Source organism: Pseudorca crassidens, chromosome 3 (assembly GCF_039906515.1).
Source record: "Pseudorca crassidens isolate mPseCra1 chromosome 3, mPseCra1.hap1, whole genome shotgun sequence".
In the NCBI taxonomy this organism is placed as follows: Eukaryota; Metazoa; Chordata; class Mammalia; order Artiodactyla; family Delphinidae; genus Pseudorca; species Pseudorca crassidens.
The window spans coordinates 162,994,857-163,008,911 of record NC_090298.1 but is presented as its reverse complement, the minus strand read 5'-3'; the positions used below and the strand labels follow the sequence as shown (position 1 = coordinate 163,008,911).

At 62.2% G+C, this 14,055-nt stretch overlaps 1 protein-coding gene across 1 annotated transcript in view; it reads right to left on the bottom strand.

The window, feature by feature from the left end:
- Positions 1-13,436, bottom strand: part of NFIX (nuclear factor I X) — a 98,189-nt gene extending 84,753 nt beyond the window's left edge. The window contains exon 1 of the mRNA XM_067733492.1: positions 13,278-13,436. Coding sequence (XP_067589593.1) covers positions 13,278-13,304 — 27 coding nt within the window. The 5' untranslated portion in view covers positions 13,305-13,436. The remainder of the gene's footprint in view (positions 1-13,277) is intronic.
- Positions 13,437-14,055: the final 619 nt, after the last annotated feature.

The following is a 14,055-nucleotide window of genomic DNA, read 5'->3' as shown; positions in this document are numbered from 1 at the left end:
GGACGCAGGGCAGTACCAGCGCTCAGAACCTCGGTGAGGATGCAAGCAAGAGCGCATGGGTGTGTGTGTTGTGTGTGTGTGTGTGTGTGTGTGTGCGCGCGCGCGCGCGCGCGCCGCGACCCCATCTGAGGTTGGGAAAGGGTATTATTTATGGGAGGGGTGTGCTCCCAGCAGTCCCATTGGGGCGTGAGGCCCGTGTATGCGTATAAGCTGGCGGTGCCTGGGATCCCGGTCGGGGGCGCCTGGCTAGGGCACACTGGCGACCGGGGTCTGAGCCCCTGTGCAGGAGCGTGCTTACGTGCAGTGCGTGCGCGCGGCCGAGTGTCCGCTGGGGCTTTGGACCTGGGATTGCGCCCGCCCGGGTGCCCCGTCGGGGCCGATGCGCCGGGGTGTGCGCATGTGCTTGCCCTAAGGGTAGCCACGTGCGCCGGGGCCGCCGTCGCCGCCACGCCGAGCCAGGATTTGGCCCCTGAGCGGGCCAGGGGGCAGGGCCCGCCGCCGCCCGGCGGGTCTCAGCGGGATGTCGTTGGAGCGGTGTTGGTTTTGGCCGTGGCAGCGCTAACGGGGGAAGCCCCGGGGAGCGGGGCGGGGGTGGGGTGGGGGTGGTGGAACAAAGAAGGGGAAAGCGAGCTGCAGAGGAGGAGGAAGCGCCCTGGAATGCGGAGGGCCCTGGGGAGTAGGGGTACAGGGCAGCCCGAGTCTCCCGGGCATGGCTTGGGCCGAGGGACTTGCCTGGCAGCCTACGGCTTGCCACTCCCACCCCCAACTGTGGATGGATACAGAGGTTTTGAAGACCCAGGACTTCTCTGCCTTCCAGAACCCTGGCCCCAGCCAAAGGCTCCTACATATGGAATCCAGCAGAACCGCAGGCTGCAGCCACCGCGGTCCAAAAGGAGCAAAGTAACATTTGGGCTGGAGGGCATGGCTCACACTTCCTCAGGTGAAGGCAGACAGCGTGAGCCCTCTTACACAAGGGGCCAGGAGGCCCCTTCCCCTGTTTCCTGGCTGGGCTGCTTAGAACCTCAGTTTTTCCCATCTGGGGAATGGAAAGGGAACTCCCATGGTGGGGGGGGGGGCAGAAGGGGGAGTCTCAGATGGATAGGAGTGGGTTGAAAAGCAGTGAGATCTGTTTAAATGTCGCTTGCCCCTGGGGGCCTGGCTGAGTAATTCCTGCCACCCCACTTCTAGCCTCATGACCTTGGCACGTGACCTTCCAGCCTGTTTCCTCATCTGTAAAACAGGTTACTCATACCTGCCTTATGCTGAGAGGGTTACAGGAGGTCACGTGCACCCGCCCACCCACTGCCCAGGCATAATTGCTCGGGAGTTGGTAGCTGTTATTTTTATTGTGAGGAGTCTATGGCTGTGACAAGCTGTGACGCTTGGTGTGATCGCGTGAGGCTGGCTGTGTGTGTGACTGTGCCGCTGTGTGTGTGTGCGTGTGTGTGACAGGTTGTGTGTGAGACTGTGCGTGGACGACAGATTGTGCCGGTGTGCGGCGGTGCCTGTGACAGGCTGTCACTGCGCGACAGACTGCGGGTGGCGGGGTGTTGCGGGTACCGACTGTGAGTGGAGATGAAGCGGTGTGTGGGGCTGGGACCAGGGGACCCCCATAAACCTATCTCAGTGAGGGTCTGGCTGACAGTGAGATGGGGAGGCTCTCAGGGCCTGGGGGCAGGTCAGTCCGGTGTCCTGTCCAGCCTTGGGCTTTCTATTGTCCAGCGGGATCCCATCTGCTTACAAACCTCAGGAGGGGATGGTTCAGAGGGACCCTGTGAAGGATCTTCCCCCTCCCACATTGTGTCAGCTCAGATGCCCACCCCCCAGCTTCTTGCCTGAGTTTGGGGAACTCCAGGAGGCTCATCAGGGACCTCAGGGCATGGAGGACCCCAGGCCTGTCTGGCTTCGGTGAGGAAAAACACACCCCAAGCCTGTTTCCCACAATTTCCCTGAGCTCCAGGCCTGGGCAGGGCTGGTGGAGACCCAGAGAAGGAGGGATTTAGGGAAAGATCAAGAAAAGCCAGGAGAGAAATGGAGGGAGCGGGGAGAAAAACAGAGACCTCCCTGGGAACTGGCAAACCTAGAGTTGCTGGAGGTCGGGGTCTCCAGTCAGGGTGGACACCCATCAGGTTTGCAGAAATGCCAGATGACACCTATGAGCACTGCTCGTAGCCCACGCCTCACGCTCAGACCCTGCTATTAGGGACTCACTCCTCCCTTCAATGATTCCAACCCAGGCACTCTTCTCATCAGTGTGGGATTCTGCTTCTCACACCCTCTGGGCCCAGCGCCTCCTTCTACAGTTGGAGAAACTGAGGCTGAGAAAGGGGAAGGGACCCATCTGAGCACCCACTCACGCCCACGAGACCTGAGAATGCAGGACTCCAGGCTTCGTGGCCATGCACTCTCCCAGTGTGGAAAAACCTCACCAGCTGGAAAAACCCCAGGGCCTGTGGGCTGGGGGCAGCACACTCCAAACCCTCCCCTCCCCCCTGGGTGTGTCAGTATGTGTGTGTTGTGTGTGTTATCAGTGAGCGCTATGGTCCTTGCCTGTCATGTGTCTGGTGTCGCAAGCTACGGCATGATGTGTGTGTCCCTCTGCCGGTGCGGGCCTCTGTGTGTCTATGTGTCCGTTCAGGGCCAGCCCCTGCCAGAGAGAGGGGAGAAGCGTCGAAGCACCCCCCCACCCCCACCCCACCCCCCCGAAAGTGTGTCTTTGATACTTGCAGCCTCGGCAGCGAAAAACAAGTTTCCACAGGGCCGCCTTGGGCTGAGGCCAGGCCGTCCTCAAATAACATTTGAAGTTACTTAGCAAACTTTGTTTAGTGCCGAGAGAGGCGGGCAGCGAGCTGGGGTTGGGGGGGGGCAGTAAACCGGTTCCTCCGAAGTCCCTTGTCCCTCTGGGGGCACGAGTGCCCAACGTGGGGCTTGATTCCCCCACCCCTGGCTCTGGACGGGGGGGGAACAGAAAACTTGAAGTCCCGAGGACGGGGGTGACTTGGGGGAGGAAGGGTTGGAGCACCCTACAAACGAAGCCTTGCTTTTCCCAGTCCAGACCCCCGGCTTGCACAGAAATGCCCACCTGGTCTCCCAGTGGCCCAGAGGCTGACACGAAGCCCCGGGGCCGGTCAGAAATGGGAGAGTCTGCACTTCTCCGCCACCCCCTTCCTGCAGCCCAGCTCTGCCAACCTCAAGGCTGGTTGCACGAGCTGGCTCGAAGCATGTTTCCCCCTCCAGACACACACTCACACAAGCACCCAGAAAGCCCCCCTCATGCCCATATGCTCGGCCCCCCAAACTCTCTCTTCCAGGGTCCCAGCCCCAGGCAGCAGAGGCCAGAGAGCCAGCAATGGCGGGTTTGGAAGTGAGGTTGGCGCCTATGGGAGGGGGAGGGGGAGGGGGAGGAGATGCCAAAAATGGTGAGCCATTACAGGGAAGCAGGCGAGAGAGCGAGGAAGCGAGCAGGGAAGATGGAAGCCAGGCGGGCATCCTCGCCGAGCTCCAGGATGCAAAGGGGCAGCGGGAAAAGCAGCCCGGGCCCTTCCAAGGAGTAGGCATGGGGGACAAGTCCCAGGTGGCACGGGGCGGGCAGGGGGCCGGGAGGTGCCCAGCGTTCCCCCACCCCCACTCCAAGCTTCAAGATGGAGACTGGCAGCAGCAGCCGCTCGGCTCTGCCCAGGCATGGGGTGGGGGTGGGGGGCAGGCAGGGTGCCAAACCAAATGCCACCAGGCTGGGCATGATGGTTGCCAGCCAGCAGTGCCTACCCCACTAGCCTCAGCCCAGAGCCCTCACACCTGGAGTTCTGGGGGTGGAGGGAGATGGGGACCTAGTTGGGAATCGGGGGTCCGGCAGACAAAGCCAGGTCCCCTCAAGCCCTGGGCAGGTCCCCAAGACCCTACAAAGATGGCACGGCCTGGCACTGCCAGGGTGACAGGCTGGGGTAAAAATAAACTGGACCCGCCCCAAGGGAGCTAAATTGAGGGGCCCAGGTGGAAGTGCCACTCCGGGCCACCAGCTGCCCCAGCCCCACCCCCCAGCTCAGAGCGGCACAGTCGAGAGTGCCCGGTGCCCATTGACGCCCAGTTTCTGTAGAGAAGAGGCGCCGGCCATCTTGTCCCCAGGTCTTAGGCGGGCAGCCTACGGTGTATCCACAAGTACGGATAATGGATGACCTCAGACAGCAGCGACAACAGGCTGTGCGTTCCGGGCAGACGGTGGGGGCAACCATGCTAAGTCACGTACCCCTGACCTCTGCACCGCCCCCTTGCAGAGGGCAAAGGGCCTGGGAGGCCGCACTTGAGCTGTGGCAGAGCAACAGAGTTGAAAGTCAACACCGAACACCGAGCCACGAGGCCTCCCAGACCACCTCTGCTAAAACCACAGCTGCCCAGCACTTCCGAGGACCCTACTGTTGTTCTCTTTTCCCCATAACACCTATCGCTGTCTCAAGCGCTGGACCCTCCCTTGTTTATCGGGTTCACGGTCTACCCTCTCACCGGGGCTGGCACCCCCACTGATTTTGCTCCTCGCCGAGCCCCCAGGGCCTAGAACAGGGCCTGGCACCCAGGAGGTGCTTAACAAATATTTGTGGAAGGAATGCACAGGTCCCTGGCTGCACCCCCAGCACGAGGGCTTCGGCTAGGTGCCCAGCAATGTGTGGGAGAGGGTGTTGGGCCCTGCCAGGAAGGTGAGGGCAAGCCTGGCCAGTAGGTGTGCAGAGGGGATGAGATAACCATCCACTCTCATTCTGAGTCCTGGACAGAAAAAGATCTGAAGGTCAGAGCAGTAAGGATGGTTCAAGGGCCAACAGCAGGGACATACTTCAAATGGGGGTATGGAGGCCTAGAAGCCCACTCCGAAATTTGGTAAAGGCCAGAGAATAAGCTGCATTTTTGTCCCATCAGTAGGATTTAGGATGGTGGCAATCAGAGAAGAGGCTCAGGCTCCACCACTTTTCTAGCCCTTGGCCTTGTCCCAGGGTGCTTCTTCTCTGAGTCTCAGTTTTTCATCCATAAAATCAAGCACTTACTTCACATCAAGCACTGTTTTAAAGGACTCTGGATAAGCCAACTCCTTTCTGATCCTTACCACAACCCTGTGAGAGGACACGGAGGCCCAGAGAAGTTGAGCGACTTGCCCAGGTCACACAGCTAGTGAGTAGCAGAGCCACGATTCAAACCCAGGAAGTTGGCTCAGAGGCCCCATTCCCCTAATAATGTCCAAATGTCCCAAATGCCAACAGTGCCAAAGTGGAGAAACCCTGCCCTAATATACTGTCAGACACACACATGGGCACAGCTAACCCTTGCCACACCCGCCTCACGTGGAAGGATTCAGGGAGACAAGCTAGGGAGGCACTTAGCACAGGTCGAGACACAGCGAGCACACAGCACACTTTAGCCATTGCTGTGATTTTTAGGACAAACGCTCATTCACTTATTATCCCACAAAACGCTTTCTTCCTGTATGATTCCCCCAGTCGTATTTCTCCAGAGTCAGAAACGAGGAGTCAACGGCCAGAGGATTAATGAGACAACCACACGGCGGACAAGAGTCTCAGAGGCCAGCCTCGCCTCCATCCTGGACGGTCTCCATGGCTGCCAGAAGCAAGACTGTGAGACGGGGGCCCCTAGCCGCTAGGCCCAGAGGGCCAGGGTCTCCTGGGCATGGGTGGGCATGTGGCCTCCCAGCAGTATCCCCCAGGCCTCTACAAACCAGCACAGGGACTCAGAGCTCCCAGTTCCCTCAGGAGAGGCTGGGGTGGTTGGATCTGCAGCTCAAAGACAGCCAGCAGGGCCAGCAAGTAGAGGGGAGGTACAAGGAGGGCAGGTCTCGCCTCTCAGGTGCCATTTACAAGGAGGGCCAGGTGTGGCCCAGGTGTGAATGGGTGTGTGGGTGTGACCCTCGTCCCTGTGTGCTGGAGCAACATGGGATTGTGTACATGCCACACCATCTGCACCTGGGCTTGTGTGTGTGTGTGTGTGTGAGAGGTGGGGGGCCCTGCATTTGTGACAAAACCTGGGTCGTAGTAAGCAAGACACTGTGAGATACTGTGTCAGCTGGACTCTTGTCCGTGTATGTGTGCGCGCGCGCGCGCAGTGGGTGTCAGGGGTTAGCTGGGCCCGTGTGCGTAACTGCTGACATTGGGGGCTGGATCATTATGTGCGGTTGGGGCCGTCCTGTGCACTGTGCGGTATTGGGCAGCTTCCCTGGCTTCCACCCACTAGGTGCCAGTGGCAAACCCCCCTCCAAGTGTGACAACCAAATGCTTCCAGACATCGCCAGGTGTGTGTGTATCACCATGTGTCTGACAATGTCACCGTGTGCGTGTGCCGTGGGCTTCTCACCACGTGTCTGTGGGGCCGTGAGCTCCTGTGTGTTGGGCGGTGGCAGTGCCTGTGTCTGTGTTGTGTGTCTCACGGTGTGACCGTGTGACCATGTGTGCCCCAGGGTCTGCACCCACATGTGTGTCCCTGCGTGTGTAGCATGAGCCTCTGTTCAGTGTGGCGGGCATCCCTAGGTGTCTGGGTGCGAAGGCGAGCCTCTGTGTGGGAACGCCTGTGTCTGTGTGCTGTGCCAGGGTGTGCCGTGCCTGTGTGACAGCGTGATTCTTTGTGCCTGTGTGTGCCAATGAGAGTGTGCGACTTTGTGTGAGATGGACCCGGAATAAACCCCCGAGATGATTCTACTGAAGCCGATATTTGGACGGACCCTCCTGGATGATTCGGCCCCCACCCCCAGCTCCTGGCTGCCCCGGACTGAAAGCCGCTTCCTGGGGCTGAGGGGGTGGGGTGCGCCTCTGAGCTGCCCCTTACTCCAGCTAGGCTCCTGAAGATTCAGGTGGGCACAGACCCCCCCCCGCCCTTGCCCGATCTGTGCCAGGAAGGCTGGCCCCGAGCTTTCAACCAAGGGGGCAGGGTCCTCGGCGGCGGTGGTGGCATTGCCCCCTACCCACTGCTGGACACCAACCCCAGCTTCCCTCAGGGTGGGGCCCAGTGGGGGAAGAGCTCCCCAGTGCAACCCCGGCTTCCGATTGGCTATGGAGCGCCGCAGTGCCCGCCACCCGCCTCCCCCTCCCCACTGGCGCAGCCACATCGGTAGTGATGGCAAACGCAGCTTGGCGTTCTGGGCACAGCTGCGCCTCACAGAGGCCTGCCAGCCCCACCAGAAGCCAGACACCCCAGCTCCGTGCCCCCGACCCCTCCCCACCCGGCCGCCCGCCCAGCCGGGCAGCATGGTCACCCCGGCCACCACTCTCTCGGGCTGCCAGGCCCAGTCCACCCAGCCCCCTCGCCCACCAGGCCTGTGCCCCCTTGGCCAACCCCGCTTGGGGGCCCAGGCCCCTGCACGCGGCCACTCCCGCCCTCAGAGGGGCTCCTCCAGAGGGGGGGGAGGCAGCAAGGAAGGGGGGCGGGGAAGGGGGGAGCTAGCCCTTCTTTTAGTGAACGCGCCCAGAGCTGGAGCCAAAAATCGAGGAGGAGAGATATTCAGACGGAGCCAAGATGCGTTTGGCAGGAGGAGAGAGAGAGAGGGAGCGAGGGAGCGGGAGGGGGGAGAGAGAGGGAGGAAGGAGAGGGGGCGGGGGAGCAGGCAGGGGGCCTCAGTTTCCAAATCCGCGCTCTCAGGGCCTCGGAGGGACAGCGGGCGGCACGGAGGTGTGGGACCTGGGGCAGTCTTGGCCGCTGGGGACGGTAGGGGGCGGTGGGCTCTGGCCCACAGAGACAGCCGGACACCCCAGCTGGCCAGGCCAGGACGGACACAGGCAGAAGCCAAGATCAATGTGCGCCGGGCAGACAGAGGGAGGCCTGTGGGCGGCCCAAACACACACCCGCACCTCGCCACACAACGGGCTTCTGTCCATGCCGGGCCAGGGGCACGGGTGGGGCCCATAGCAGGGCCACCATGGCCGCCCCACCTCATGGGAAGCCTCGAAGAAGCCAGCCTGCTCCCAGACACTAGCTTGGCCGCCATGGTGGGCACTTCACAAGGTGCCAAGAGGCCAAGGGAGGCCAGGGAGAGGGGCCCATGCGGTGAAACACACATTGATGGTCACAGGGACAAGCCCGGGACGCACAATGCCATGGGGGCGATACCTATAGGCGCACGCACTGACACAGGTATGTCAACACAACAGGCCGCCACGCACGGTAAGGCACACGGATACAACGCTTGTCACGACGATCAGACACCCAGAGGATTCGATGATTTGTTTAGTGACATACCACAGCGGCACCGTGACACAAAGACCACATCAGGTATCCCGACACACACGGTGACACACACCACCAACCCCACTGTCACCCGAATACACAGAGACGGAGCTTGGAATGGCCCTCAGAGACACCAGGCAGCACCCAGTGACATACCGTCCGGAGACACAGGGACATTTGGAAAGGGACCCACACACACACGCACAGCCACACTGCCGTCCTCGGGAAAATGGTGGCTCTAAGGCTCACCACGCCGACGGACGCACACGCGAATCGGGGAGAAGCCGGGGAGCTGCTCAGGGATGTCTCCCCTGGCCCCTTCGCCTCCACATCCAGGGTTTTGGGGGTAGGAAAGTGCAGACGCCCCCTCCTTTCTCCCACCTCAGCTAGGAGGGACAGGAGCCCCATCCTCAGCGCCGCGTTGGAGGGAAGCACGGTTGTCCGGGCCTCCTCATCCTCCGTCGGTTCAGCTGGAGGAAAGTGTGAGACCCCACACTTGCACTTCAAGAGCAGAGGACGGGAACCAAGCAGACCAAAAAGGCCAGGCTCCCAGCGGGTTGGAAGTGGAAGCAGGTGGTCAGTGCGGGGGGGATTTCACTGTCAGCCACAGCTGCATTCCCACCCCCTGCACATACCTGAAACGCCCGCTTGACCCTGCCAAGTGCCCACACAGGGTCCCGCACATGCATCCTGTCCCCGTGGTGGTCCCAGGTGACAATGCCCTGATGCAGAAATGATTCTGGAGCCATGCAGACATCCCTAAGGTCACCACTGGGACCCACCCAGGTCTCTAGGCTCTTTGCCCCACTCACATTTGGGCACTCATGTGCACAGACACTCCTGCACATTCTGGCACAAGGCCTCAGAGCCCAGCCCCAAAGCGGGCCTGGTCGAGGTCAGGAAAAGGGGCCAGGGCAGCCAGAGCCCCCAAGAATGGCATCTGGTCCCCACGGGGCAGCCCAGGCCTTGGCATTCTCCCTGCCCCCTCCCCTACCCCCCATCATCACCTCTCCCTGCCTTGCGCCCCTGCCGTCCCCTCCTTGGCCTACAGGACCCCACCTAAAGGAAAACCGCTGGGCCATGAGCTGGCCTCTTTCCTCCCGAACTCTTCTCTTGCTTCCTCCTCCAGACAGTCCATCTGGATTTCTATGGTTGGGAGGTGCCTGACCCTGGCTTCCATCCCTCTGAAGCAGCCTACCCTCAGCTGGGAGGGCCTGGGGCTGGCCTAATGATGATAACCAAAATGACACGTCATTCCTTTTCTCGAGCACATGCCATGTGTGCCAGGCCTGACACTGAACCTAATCACAGCATGAGAGGTAGGTACTATTATTGACCATTTTGTTTTTTAATTTTTATTTATTTTTTTATTGCCCATGTTACAGACCAAGAAAGTCCTGTGTTTCGGGTCACAGGATTTAAGATGCAGAGCTGGAGCTCAAACCCTGTGCTGTCTCATTTGCAAAGTCTAACCCTCAACCTCTGCTCCCACAGCTCCACCTGGGAGCCCTTGAGGCCACACAAGACATTCTTGGCTGGGCCAGGACCCCTGGCTCCAGCCCCCAGAGAGAGGGGAGCCTCTTGCCCCCGTGTTAACTCAGCAGAGCCCTCGGCTCTGAGCTCAGTCTGTCCAAGCTCAACCTAACCCCAGGCATGGCCTACCCTGTCCCAGCTCGTGGCCACACACACCTCCCACCCCAGCAGTGGACGTGAAGCATGCAGGGCCAGAGCCAGAGAGAAAATGCGCCATAAAAAGGAGGCCCCTGCTGGTGCCGGGACAGGGAGCAACAGCTACACAGGGACAGAGGGGAGAGAGACCCAGGGAGAGAGCTGGGGGGGCATCAGGGAGGCCCCAGTCCATTCCCCTCCCCTGAAGGAGTGTGTATGTGGCTGCGTGGAAACAAGGGTACGTGAACGTTCCGCTGCTCCCGTGGGGCCATGTGGCAGGTAATGTCGGCGAACATGCGTGTCCGTATACACACTCAGGTGAGCCAACAGCCTTGTGTCCTGTGTAAAGGTATGTGCCCTTGGGTCTGTGTAAGTGTGGGGGTGAACACACACTTGAGTCAGCCTGTATTTGAATGTGTCTGGACGGTATCGCCGTGTCTCCGTGCGTTTCTGTCGGTATACACATCCCATCTCAAGGGGTTTGTGTGTGTGTGCCAGTGGGGAGAGAACACAGGTCCACCGTTTCCTGTGTCCGTAAGTTCGTCTGTCCATGGCCGAACTTGCTGTGTCTGGACATCAGCATAAACATGTCGTTCATGTCCTCATCTTGGCGGCAGCGGTGGTGTATGTGTGTGTCCACATCCTGTGTGCCGCTGTCTGTTAAGGGTGCGGGGCCATCCATCCACCCCTTTCCCCTCCACCGAGGACTCAGGCCCGTGGCTGCAATGGGCTCAAGCAGCTCCAGTAAGCACCCCGCCCAGCCGCCCTGGATTTCGATGCTTTTTCCAGAAGGAGATTTCCCCCCACACCCGCCCTTCCCCCTCGCCCACAGTGCCTTTCCCCACCAGGGCCCCGCTGCTCCAAGCTCGTTCCTGCTCAATCATTTATTGACTTTAAAATCGAAGCCAATTCTGGTTTGAAAAAAAGAAGAGAGAGAGAAAGAGAGACACACACCACACACACACACACACACATACACACACACACAGGCCAGAGAAGAGACAGAGTCCGAGACTCAGGGGGAGGGGGGGAGCAGAGATGGGGCCAGAACCAGAATCAGAGAGAGACAGGGAAAGACAGGGACAGTCAAAGATATAGGACAGAGAGACGGATGGAAAAGGGGCAGACAGAGATAGAGGAAAAGACAGAAACTGACAGAGCAAACTATGGAAGCAGAAAGATTTATAAAAACAGACTAGCTCCCAGAAATGTGGCCATAAGGAGGGGAAGGCTGGACCCTGCTGACCAGCCAACAGCAGCCTCCTACCCAGAGCTGAGGGGCTCAATCTAGCGAGTCCGTGCCCCCTTCTCTCCCCCAACGCCCTGGCATACTCAGGCCTGTGACACAGAGCTGAGCCCTCGCTCCCTTCGAAGGTGTCAGAGAGCCAAGCACTGGCCATCACCCTGAGTCTGGGGGCTGCCCCAGCCCCTCCCTAGTCTTGTCACCAGTGGATCAGCTGGTACTTTCTTTCCCAAGGTCTGTGACATCTGAAGAACCAAGTTCTCACCCAGGCTGAGGAGGAGGGTAGGCCAGGGAGCCGAGGTGGCGGCTGGTGGGCCAGGGGCCGCTCACGCATGAGGTCTTGGTCCCACTAGGCCCCGAGTATCAGCCACATCGGCCAGCCAAATGCGGCACCAAAGGCAGCCACAGCTCAGACCCAGCTAGGTGGGTAGGGTCGTCATGCGGGGGCCCAAGATGGGTGGCCGGCCAGTCAGAGGCACAGATATGGGGGTCCCCCACACTGCCATAGTGGCCAGAGTGCCTGCTCATACCTGCATGCACACCGTGATACATACGTGCGCATGTGTACCTCACCAACACATACTCACATCCTATACAGGAAGACCCTCACCCTGGGCCATACCCGTGTCCATACACACAGGGCTGCCCACGGCTGATCACAGGGCCACAAGCAGACCCCCGAGATTGACTCACACACACACTTCCATCTGTGGATACGAGAGTGTGGTGTGGGCATTGTTTGTTACGCGGGGGGCTGACACACACCCCTGACATACCCTCTAGCCCCTCGCCAATACCACACCCACAGAGCAGCCATATTCACAGGGACTCCCACTCCCAGCCTGGGCACACTTGGCACACAGCTGGCAAGGCTCAGACTGGCAGAGGGGACAATTAGGACCCAGGCCTTGCCTAGAGACTCCCCCCACAAACGCAGGCCCTGCTGGCAGGCAGGGTTAGGAAGCCCCCAGGTGTCGCCTCTGCGGAGTCTGGGATGCCAGCTATAGCGTGGCCCAGCAGACAGCGCTACCAGGGCTGCTGTGGGGCTCTGGGCAGCTTCTGTGCCCTCTCAGAGCCAGGAGCCACCACCGGAGAGGGTGGGGTGGCAAGGCAGGCATCCCCCGGGCCTTTGCCGCCTGCCGAGCGCGGTGCAGAGAACTTCGCTGGAGGCGGGACGCGCTTTCGCAGCGCGCCAAGGTCGGCATAGCGCCCGCGGCTGACCCGGCGGCGTGGCCCCAGCACCGTCGGCAGTGTCCGCGGCTCCCGCCAGCCCCTCCCGCCTCCGGGCAGCGGGATGGGATTCCCCAGACCCGCCTGGTCCACCGAGCGGCAGCCGGGGTGGCTGGGGCCGGAAAGTTTAAGCCGAGGAAAGTTTTTTTTTTTTTTTTTGTGGGGGGGTCGCCGCGGCTGCCGCGTCCAGGGTCGGCGAAGAGGCGCGGCCAGGGCTGGCAGCCCGCCCGCCCCTCCCTCCCCTCCCCTGCCCCACAGAAATTTGGGAGCCCCGCCATTTTCTTAGCCCCGCTCCCATGTGAGGCCTGAACAAAGACTTTGGGGAGACGCCCGGGCTGCTCGGCCCGCCCGGGGCACCCCGGCGGCACGCAGGGGCCACCACCACGCACGCCGGCCGCTGCCACCCTCGGGAACCGCTGCGCCCGCCCCAGGGAGCGCCGCCAGACACAGTCCCCGCACTGCGCCCTCGGGACCACCCCCTGCCACTCTGTCATCCCGCAAACACTGCCAGCGGCCACGCTGTCCGGGTGCACGCCACAGCCGCCCACAGGTCGGCGGGAGTCCCGCTGCCCACTGCACCCCAGTCGAGCGCGCGCGCGCGCACACACACACACACACACACACACACATACACACACACACACACAAACACGCACTCCCGCTCCGCGCTACAGGGCAGCGCCACGCACGCAGCCGGCAGCCCCCGGAACCCCCAACAGGAGTCTGCCTCCTGGCCAGGGTCGCACGCGCACGGGGGCGCCCGCACGCGTGGCCGGACTCCCCACCGTACGGCTTGCACCCCTCGGCCGCCCGTGGACTCACTCCCCCCAGCCGCCGCGCGCCCCCTCCGCCCTCCCGCCCGCGCCGCCGGCCGGCCTCCTGCGCCCGCTCCCCTCCCGGGTCGCGCGGGGGCGGCGGCCGGTACCTGGGTGAGGCAGTACGGGGAGTACATAGCTGGGCGCCCGGGCGGGAGCGCGGCGGCCGGCCGCGGCGAGGGGAGGCCCGGCAGGCGGTGGCCGCGCTCGGGCTCCGGCTCTGGCTCGGTTCCTCCGGCCTCCGCCGCGCTGCGCCCGCCCGGCCCGCGGCCCCGCGCTCGGCCCGGCGCCGCTCCGCGCTCGCCGCTCGCAGGCTCGGCCCCGCCGGCTCCGGGGCCGCCGCCGCCGCCGCGCTCGCCGCTGCCTCTCGCGTCCGCCGCCGCAGCCGCCGCCGCGCGTCTACTCCATGCCGCCGCCGCTCGGCCGGTCACCCTCGCCCGCCGCCGCCGCCGCCGCCGCCGCCGCCGCCGCCGCCGCCGCCGCGCTGTGAAAGTGAAAGTTTAGACAAAGTTTGGAAGCGGCGCACTCCGGGGAGAGGGAGCGGGCGGGCGGCGCGGGCGGGAGGAGGGGCGCGGGGAGGGGCGGGCAGGGCGGGGGAGCGACGGCCGGCGCGCACACACACACACACATATGCACGCACACATGCGCGCACACACACACACACACACACTCAGACACGCGCGCGCGGGGGCGCACGCCAACACGGCCACCCCGACACGTGCTGGCCCGCGTTCCAAAGCAGACACACGCTGACACGCAGTGAGGTTCGGAGCCCTCCATACATGTCACGTACAGAACGCATTGCCACACGTTCCACATTCCAACAAAGCACTCGCAGTCACCTACGCGCACACAGCATAGGCACACAACCCACACACATGCACCGAC